The sequence below is a fragment of the Mus pahari genome, chromosome 1, assembly GCF_900095145.1.
Source record: "Mus pahari chromosome 1, PAHARI_EIJ_v1.1, whole genome shotgun sequence".
Lineage (NCBI taxonomy): Eukaryota > Metazoa > Chordata > Mammalia > Rodentia > Muridae > Mus > Mus pahari.
The window spans coordinates 138,320,900-138,330,735 of NC_034590.1; the positions used below are offsets into that span (position 1 = coordinate 138,320,900).

Sequence of the window (9,836 nt, forward strand, 5' to 3'; positions counted from 1 at the left end):
CACACACACACACACACACACACACACACCCGCAGCCTGAAGTATGCTTAACTCTTTTAACTTGGCTGGGGCTTTTTAGCACCATATGGGTTCTTTTGTGACGTCCAGACCCGAAAGAGTGCAGTGTGCCTTTAAGGAAAGAAGTACCTCACCAAACTTCCCTGTAGTTGTGCCTCGCCATTTAGGTAGGGAAGGAAAGTGTTAATTTCTTATTTGTACACTTTTTTTCCCCCGACTTCCTTCCTATTCACTTCATTAAATCTAGAGGCGGTTCAGCATGGGAGCCGTCTGTATGTTGAATTAGGGCTCGCTCTCTTGCGCAACACGTCACCAGTCGGAAGCTGGGGGTTTGCTTCTGTGATTTATTTCATTATTGTGCTGGTAAAAGGTTTGGAAGGGAATTCTTTCTGGGGGTAGTACTTTTAGCATTGTGTAGCAAGTTTTTGTTTTTGTTTTTGTTTGGTTTCTTTTCTTCTTCTTCTTTTATTTTATTTTTTTTATCTCTCCCCCCCACCCCCACCCCCAGCTAAGTTGTCCGTTGAGCTAGCTTAACAAATAATATTTTTCAATCAGAGAAGCCCCCATAATTTCCCTTACGAGCAAGAGAAATCTTAAGTCTAACTCTTGAAGTGCGAAAAGCATTGGGAAATATGGAGGGAATTGATTTCCATTAGAAAAAGCCCCTTAGAAACCACAGAACATGAAGCCCTGCATATAGATGTGTTCCCGGTCTTTGGGGAGGAGGAGAGGTTTCTGTAGCTCTCTGCATTCCTGCATAAAAACCTTAACTTAAGGGGAATAATGGTCAGGACTTTGTGTGTTTTCCTGTAACTCCAGAACGTAAATTTAATAGGAATCTGCAGTATTAACAGTTGTAATAAACATCTGTTTGACTAGTTCTGTTTGCAATTTAATTTGTTTTCCTTCTTAGGTACTCACAGGCGTAGAGATTTAAAAGTCCAAATATCACAAGCTTATGTTTTGTTCCCCGTTTTTTACAGAATGGGGGGGGGACGGGGGTTAGAACAGAAATACTCTTTTCACAACCTCCCCCCTCCTCACGGTTCCCACTGAAAAGAAAAAAACAATGAAAAATTTTGCAGTATGAAAACCGAAAGTGAAGTGTCACAGTTATTCGAGATTTTCTTTATAGAGAAAAAATAACACTGTATTAAAATACAGGAACCTGAGAACATGCACATTGCTTTTACTTACATGCATCTAGTGTGGGGGGGCGGGGGAGGGCGCGGGTGTTTTTCTTCTGTGTTAAAATCGTTTTAGACTGCTCCAAAACCATGCAGCATATCTTTTCAGGGGGGAAAAAAAAAAACGACTAAGATGAAGTATAAAATACAACAACAAAAAAACATATCTTTGCTTTAATCTTTAAAAATACATTTGAATATTCATTTGTTTTCTTATTGGCTTAATTGTTAAAAATGCAAGCAAGATTCAGCAACCACCTGAGCTAAAAATCTCTAATTCTGCTGCCTGGAATAATAAGGGGGGAACAATATGATAAGTAGTTGTCAATATTAAAACAGGCTGGAGGAGGAAGGCTTGGGGCCTGGTCGTAGGTAGAATGAAACAGCAGATTTGAGTATCCACAACCCTTCCAGTATTAAATTTTCAGTAAAATAAAATTACTTGTATATGAAAACATAGCCTTTCCCAGCTCTCTTTTTTTTCCTGATCAGCTGATGAAGAGACTAGCAGCTCGCTGCTTTGCCGGCTTGTTAATTTTATCCCCACTAACTGTGATTTCCGATAGCCGGCCTGCTGATAGTGGTAAGGTAAATATCCTTTTTCGTTGCCGTCTTGAAGATTCAGTAGAACTACATCCCAGGCATGTGTAGGTGTGTAACACATCAAAAGCCGCTGTTCTCCGTCTTTCTGTGTGCAACTGGGTGCTGGAGGAGAGAGCAGTACCATTAACTGTTGACAGGCTTTCGTGCTGTATTTATGATTAGCATGTTCAGCCTCCAAGATAATGCGGGACCATTTCTTTCTCTTATCTTTGCTTAGCTGCACTGTGTTTAGCTGTATAGTGGGTGTCCTGCTTTTAGGCGAATGAATATTAATGGAATAACGGGGAGCGTCTTCTTCTTCTTCTTTTTTTTCCTTCCTTTCTCCTTTTTCTTCATAACTCATCAGGTCTCGCCTCTTTCATAGTGGTTATCCGAACACTGTAGGATCGTGATGGTGGAGATTGTCTTTTGATTATTAAGGCCTGGCTCATGCTGTCCCTTAGGAGTCTGTGTGTGTATGTTGCTTCTATGGATTGGCACATTGGAGAGTGCATTGGAAACAGTTTTTTTTTTTTTTTTTTTTTTAATCCCATTGGCATTTTTAACATGCCAGGTTGTTTTGTGTTCTGTAGCAGGTTTTCTTCACAAAACCTTTCTTTTTCAGGAGGCATTGTACATAAGTGAAAGAAATTATGTCTGAGCTGTAATCACTCTTTATATTGATTGTTATATTCACATGATCATAAATATTAGCCATGTTTGGTGCTGTGGAGAAATGAAGGTAATTGCCTTATGATTAGAGCTCTTTCAGCTAGGAGAGGATTGATTAGCATTTACATACTGGAGGCAATATCGAGAGCCTGAGGAGCAACACCAGTCATTTGTGTGAGGAAAGCAAGCTCAGGAAAAAAAAAAAATGTAATTTTTAGATTTTTCTCTTTTTAAAGAAAATATCTTTTCTGTGGTCAGATTTCCTTTTGTCTGTCTGTTTTTCCTTTTTTTCCTTTTTTTTTTCTTTTTTGTTCCTCTTAATTTTTCTTATAAGTTCAGAGACTTACCAGGATAAAAGAAAAGTTTGAACTTGTGGGTCCTGTCACATGGATCTTTGAGCCTTTTCTGAACAGGTCTCCTTCATACCTGTCTGTTTTTATAGCGCTTTTATTATCTTTCTGCATTAGTGCGGCTGGCTCTGGTTTAAAGCAAGCGTTTGCAGGTAATTGGAAAAAAGTATTTTGCTTTTTGTTGTGTGTGTGTGTGTGTGTGTGTGTGTGTTCTCTATCGGGTGATTTCATTCCGTCTACCAGGGAATGTGGCTCCTACTCCCTTCTGCTCCCTTGTTTACTAATTTCTGTGTTAGAATAAAAATCTGGATGGAATTGATGATTTATGTTGTGAATCATGAATAAACTGATGTAAAACCATAAAGGTCAGAGCGTGTGTGACTGCATTGATGTCTTAGGGGATTATTCCATATTCTTCACACGCCCCTGGTTTTTGTTTATCGTTACCCTCCTTACAGTAATGACCTCTTTAGAGTATTTTGCCTATATTAAGATAGATTTTATGTGCAGTCAGTCATTTTTAAGCACTTGAATGTATCGATGCTTTAACGTCTGTCACCTGTTTATTATCTGTGCTTTCGGCCTTACAGAATAGACTGAGGTTAAAGGTGAATTTCATCCAACATGGTGGTGCCTTTTTCTTTTTCCTTCGTTAATGACTGTTAACTTTTAGTTTTACTTTGCTAGTTCCATTTTATTTTAATTATTCTAATTATTCAAGATATATGTAGCTATACCCCTTATTGTAAAGGTCTGGATATGTTTGCCTTGGTTATTTTCCTTACTTGGATTTTTTTTTCCTCCTTTCTTTCCGGCTTACAGGCCATCGAAGACGGCAATTTGGAAGAAATGGAAGAGGAGGTACGGCTTAAGAAGAGAAAAAGGCGAAGAAATGTGGATAAAGACCCCGTGAAGGAAGATGTGGAAAAAGCGAAGAAAAGAAGAGGCCGCCCTCCGGCTGAGAAGTTGTCACCAAATCCCCCAAAACTCACGAAGCAGATGAACGCCATCATCGATACTGTGATAAACTACAAAGACAGGTGAGCTCCTGGCTCCTCCCTCTCTTAAGTCCTTGAGCGGTTAGGACTTGAGAGGATGTGCACTTGGGTTATGGCGCTCTTTCTAATTTGAATTTTATAGCCTTGTCTTGGAAGATGCAAGTTGACTTGTACCTTGTGAAACAGCCGTGATTGTGATTATTATTTTGTATGATGGTTCTCAGTGTGTTGTTTTAAGATGGTGGGAAATGAGATTAGATGACATTTTAAAGAAGCCTGATCCAGAAAAGGATTCTTCAGGAGCTCTGAGGAGATAGGCGTTGGGACGATGGGATGAAATTATTTATTATTGATTATTATTATTATTATTATTTTAGGTTGACTTGTCAGAAGGAAGGAACTACAGTCATATTTAAGCTAAATCTTTTATGTTCAGGACCCTGTTCAAAACCAGATCCTTCCACAAAATTGTCGGGCTTCCCTCCTTCTAATACTTGGAGTGTTGAGCTTTCTATCAGCTGTGGTCTCTCCTATAGCACTGCTGTATGTACTCAGAGTGACATTTCAGCAAATTCGCCCCCTTTCTCATGGTCTTTTTCCGGTGCGACCAATAAGAAGGCGGTGCTGAACACAGCCAAGACCGCTTTAAACAAACGAACAAGTATTTGAAAACTGAGGCCAAGACACTCGAGTTTCTCAGTCAACGCTCTACTGGTTAGCTAGTCTGGTTGCATTGGAGATGGTTGATTTGGGTTTCCTGCTTTGGTTTCCATTTGATGCAATGCTATTTGCATTTGATGCAATGCTATTTTCCTTTGGAAGTCATCTCTTGTTTCCATGGAAAGCAGATAGGAAACAGATATTTCTGCTCTCTGAGTTGCGAGATCATAGAGATCAGCTGTTAGAGACTGTGCGTTTTCAACCAGGAACTCCTGCTGTCCTGTCCGCCGCTGAACTGAAAGTGGGCAGCTACATTGCTTTGGACTTGGGTCTTTCCTCATAGCTTTGACGTATTACATGGCAGGCAGGGAGGAATTGTTCGAAAGATTAAGTGGCAGGAAACGTAGAAACTTTCCACCAGGAATTTCGCTCTTAAGCCTTTCTAGCCCGGGTGATATTTTCCAAACCAGTAAAGGGGACAGGAGGAGAAAGGTTCATTGAGGGGTCAGAATTTCTTGTGTCTCCTAACTCATCAAGACTTGTAGCTCCAGTACTTACTAGCTTCGTTATTTTCTTTTGGGGAAGGAAGGAAGGAAGGAAGGAAGGAAGGAAGGAAGGAAGGAAGGAAGGAAGGAAGGAAATATATATATATAGAGAGAGAGAGAGAGAGAGAGAGAGAGAGAGAGAGAGAGAGAGAAACATACTTCTTTTAAATACTGTAAAGTGGCCACCAAAGGCATGCACCCCTCCTCTGAGGGTGGATTGGCTTCTCAGTGACACTCCACAGAGGGGAGACTCAACGCAACCCCAAGTCTACTCTTGGTCTGGAGTAAGCAGGGGGGTTTGGGTTTTTTGTTTGTTTGTTTGGGGTTTTTTTGTGCAAACCAAGAATTAGTAACTGCAGTTTCTCGTCACCCTGAGTCCCTCCACCTGTTGCCTTCCCACAGGGGGAAGCTGAATCATTACACTCATATCAGCCTCTGGGACGAGGAAATTGTAACTAAGTAGACAGTGTCACTCTGCACCGCCTCTGACCTTTCTGGGGTTTTTTTGCCCTTGGGTCAGGAGAGCACACCATCTGTTTCTCTGACCAGGTGTGCCCTGGCCTTTGGCAGGCCTTAGATGATCACATCCCTTGCTGATTCAATCTGGGTTTGCTGGAACACTGAGTGGGGCTGAGCGAGCCTGTGGGGACTTAAAGGGGGGGGGGAGTGTCTTTGAATAGTGGCTGTTATTTCAACTTCCTTAATCAGTGGAAGGGTCAGCACCTAGTGGGTCTCATGTTACGAGTAGATTGTTTTATTTGGCTTTATAGTATTTGTGTGTGTGTGTGTGTGTGTGTGTGTGTGTGTGTGTGTGTGTGTGAGTGTGTGTGTGTGAGAGAGAGAGAGAGAGAGAGAGAGAGAGAGAGAGAGAGAGATGTTTCTATTTCTTGACTCCCCCTTAAGAATCTGGCAGCATTCTGCCAGAGTTTTCCCCAGCCGGAGCACCACAGGAGGGCGGAGATGGCTGTTCTCTTTACCTGACACCTCACAGGTGGCCTCAGCTTTTGCCATCCCTACCACCAATATGGAGTATGAGTTGCTGGTTGTTGACAGACTTTGGGTGGCTTGTGTACATCGCCTACTGGCTGCATTTGTGTCAACCTGGTGAACATAGCTACAACAGGCGCCCTCAGAGCCCATTCCCAAGTACAGAGCTGTGCGAACGGAACTCCTTTATGCCTGGGGAGGCAGAGCCCAGGGGCTCATGGCACAAGCTCTTCCTAGTCTAGCCTCAGCGGTTTACATTTGAATCTGGTGTTCACTTACCACCTGCCTGACCCTCAGTTTCCCCATGTACACCGTGGAGTGGAATAATTCTTGCCCCACCCCCACCCCCACCCCCAGCCTGTGGAATTGTTGTCCTAAGCAGTTACTATAACCCCAGATTCTTTAAATAGTTTAATGATTAATAGTTCAAACTTTGAGACTGTTTACAGTTAATCCAGCAGGTGAAGGGATCTCTGAAGAGAGTGTCCTTGCGGATGCCGGTTTCCATGGTTTTCGTTCCAGAAACAAAAAATGCAGTTTCACCGGAACTGACTAGTGAGCATGTCTCTAGTTGTACTGTAGGCAAGGGACATTTAAATATTTCAGCACACAGGTATTGAGTGGCTCTTCCTCTTCCTGGCTTTCCTTCTTTCTTTGCTTATTGAGTTCTCCGTAAAAAGCACCCTCTTACGACTCCAGTCTCTCCCTGCGTTTTTAGGTACTTTCTGGAGAGATCATGTGCTGAATTTCCCACCGCTGCATGTTTCATGTATATTTCATGTTAGTGATCCTCTAGAAAAAGCAGTGGACTGTATTTATATTTTGTATTTCTCTTACCAAACTTGGTTCTCAAGTAGGAGGCGCTCAAATTAGGAGGGCCTTAATTAGATACAGTGTTGTATTTTTGGTTCATTTTAGAAAAAAAAAAAAAAAAGCTACTGGAAGCTTACTGTGTTGAGGTTCCTCCAGCAGTAGAGTCAGTTACTAATACAGTCACTCAGCCTACTTAAACAAGGAGGGCCACCTGTGCGAAACCCCGTCTAACATGCCCATCCAGGGTTAGTCGGGTTCTGATGGCTGTGCACCTGGACAGTATATTAAGTCAGACCTCCATCTGTATTTAACAGATAGATAAGAAGAATAAGCTCTCAGGAGCAGTTGTTTAAAAGTCCTTGCAGGATTGGGGGACAGATGTGGCTTGATATTTCCATTAAAGACTAAGACAATTTGCTTTATATTTTAAAGCATGATATGGTTTTAAAATGTGACCCAGAAGAGCCTATGACTTTGTGTGATTCACGAACCGATGGCTGTTAGGATGCACAGGACTACGGCTACAGTTCCTACTGTGTTATTTGTCCCAAATAGAAAACTTTATCTCAAGCCGTTCTTTGTTTTGACTTTGTGGACATGTTTTGTCTTCTGCTCGTTCTGAAGACAGTTAACTACCCTCTCACCTTCTATAATATTTAACCCGAGGCACTCAGTTTCCTTGTCAAGGATTCCTCCTCCGTTGCAGCTGTACTCTTTAAAATCGCCATGAGATGCTGTGGGGAATAGGTGGAGACCGACCCAGTTGAACTCTTCCAGGTCTCTGGAAAAGGTTCCTAGAGATGGCCTTAAAGGCAGAGGTTCTGGGCTTTGGCTCTACCTGGTCTGGTGTCCTGTGACTCAGGTGCAGCAGCAGCCCTAGTGACAGAAAGTCCGCCAGCCTGTGGATGTGGATCCCACGCTAGGTTATGGTTTCTGGAGGAACTTCTTGACGCTGCAAGACTGTCTTCGATAAGGTTGTTCTTTCCCACATTGAAATCCTTCCCACTGGCTTTCAGCTAAGTCTACAGGCTACTCAGAGGATGAATCCAGTCTTGTTTCAAGAGATGTCCTTTGAAAACAGTTATAAACTGGCATCCCCAGCCCAGGGCCACCTTCTTCAGGTAGAAACATCCCCCTTTGTTCTCTGAATGACACTTAGACCCTCCCTAGGCATATTCTACTCTTGTACTGCCCATTTGAAACCTTGTCCCCAAGAATTCCCACTGTGCTCCAAGGGTATGAGGTAGTTAGTTCAGTTGTTTATTCTGAACGCCGGAGCTTTGTGCGCGTGGCTCAAGGGTCACTCTGCTTTCTCCAGCATCCTTGACGCAGAGCCAGCTGATGTTGGACACATGACTGCCAAGTGTAGACTTGAGCTAAGTAAGCTCTACTGTCCAAGCATCCTACACTGAAGTCCCTCGGCTCCGTGCAGCCCCGCCTCACAGTGTCCGTTCTCATCATTGCTCTTACTTGCTTCTTCGTCTTTAAACAAGCATGTGCTCATCTTCCTGGGGTTTTTCAAAGCCCAAGGTGTGTCAGAAACTATTGCTGGAATGTTTTTTAAAGGAACCAGGACAGGGCTCTGTGACATGCCCTGGGAATCAGCTCAGGTTGACACGAATCTGTTGACCAGTAAGTAGTCCTTGAGGTTAGTTCTGTGTTGTTGAACTTCCAGGGCCAAGCCCTGATGTCGCCTGCAATTCATCTGTCCCTTCTCAAGGTTATCAAGAAAGACTAAAACCAACTACACTGTGTTTGTAGCCCTTTCCCATCTATCAACCTAGAAACCCCACTGAACAACTAAGCCGAGGTTGGCCTGCCTGCCTGCCTGCCCAAAGTGGCTTTTTCAGGGGCACCCCCTGCTAGTCCTTAATAATGTTATTTATCTTTGCTAAGTAGAACCCCAGCCTCTGGGCAATTTAGTCTGAGTTCTCAACAAGGGTCAACATGAAGCCTAACAGCATTGGGTTTCATCTCTCATTTCAAAACGGGGCCCTTTTGCTCTCCAGCCTCTGCCTCCATTTCTACTGTCTGATTTCCTGTGCACTGTTGGCAGAAGCAATCTACACTCTTTCAGGATGTAATTAGTTTACCGCTGGTCATCTGAACTCATTTGAAGCACCTTGATATGTTCTTAAAAAAAAAAAAAAGAAAGAAAGAAAGAAAGAAAGAAAGAAAGAAAGAAAGAAAGAAAGAAAGAAAGAAATCAACTCTCAGGAGCTTCTCCTGTGTTTATTATACCTTGCTTTTCAAATCTCTGTCCTCCTTCCTAAAGAATTTGGAAACAGTGGCACATGACGTGCACAAATGTTAACCAGCAGTAGGAAGCTGAGGTACAAGGATCTCCAGTTTGAGGCCAGGCCGGGCAACATGATGAGATCCTGTCTCAAAAAGCAAACAACAGCAGAGTGAATCAAAAAACAAGAATCTGAAAGTAGAATGTGCATTTATACATTGCTTGCTTTTTTTTTTTTTTTAAACTTCGCGTGCTCGCTGCATTTAAAGATAAATGACTTCAGAGTTGGACCTATGGTGACATGAGGCAGTTGGGAAGGCGGGAAGTTCTGCTTGGCTAGTCTGATCCCTGGCTACAGTGCAGGAGGCGTGGCAGGAATGGGAGCTATGTAGCTCCTGCCTCCCGGAAATGGGTTGCCCCCACCTTTATAATTTTAGTAAGTCCTTAGTGATACCCTGGCGAATGGTCTGGGCCTGCACTTGGTCTCAATGTAGTGCTTTTGGCATTGGGGATATCATTTGCCCATCCTAGAAACACTCCCCCTTGCTGCTTCCAGTCCAATCGATGCACTGCTAAATCTAGGCACAGGGTCCCCATTCAGGGTCTCTCTCCGGCCTCCTCTGCTCTGCGCCAGGCAGGGAAGGCAGTGCTGTGCTTGCTGCTGACACAAAACGGGGAGTTGGGGAAGGTGGGTCACGAGAGCTTTACGACACCAGAATGCACTCATGACACAGAACTGGGGGGGGGGAAGAAAAGTCATCATCATGACACTTTTCTGGGGGGGGGGG

The 9,836-nt window shown here is 43.2% G+C and overlaps 1 protein-coding gene across 5 annotated transcripts in view; it reads left to right on the forward strand.

The window, feature by feature from the left end:
* Window positions 1-9,836, forward strand: part of Smarca2 (SWI/SNF related, matrix associated, actin dependent regulator of chromatin, subfamily a, member 2) — a 173,087-nt gene that overhangs the window by 142,736 nt on the left and 20,515 nt on the right. For 4 of the 5 annotated variants that reach the window (XM_029543998.1, XM_021218452.2, XM_029544001.1 and 1 more), the window contains exon 28: window positions 3,632-3,849. In XM_029543998.1, coding sequence (XP_029399858.1) covers window positions 3,632-3,849 — 218 coding nt within the window. Of the gene's footprint in view, window positions 1-276; window positions 389-1,697; window positions 1,794-3,631; window positions 3,850-9,836 lie in introns of those variants that run through there. The other variant, XM_029544008.1, reaches the window with a different exon arrangement.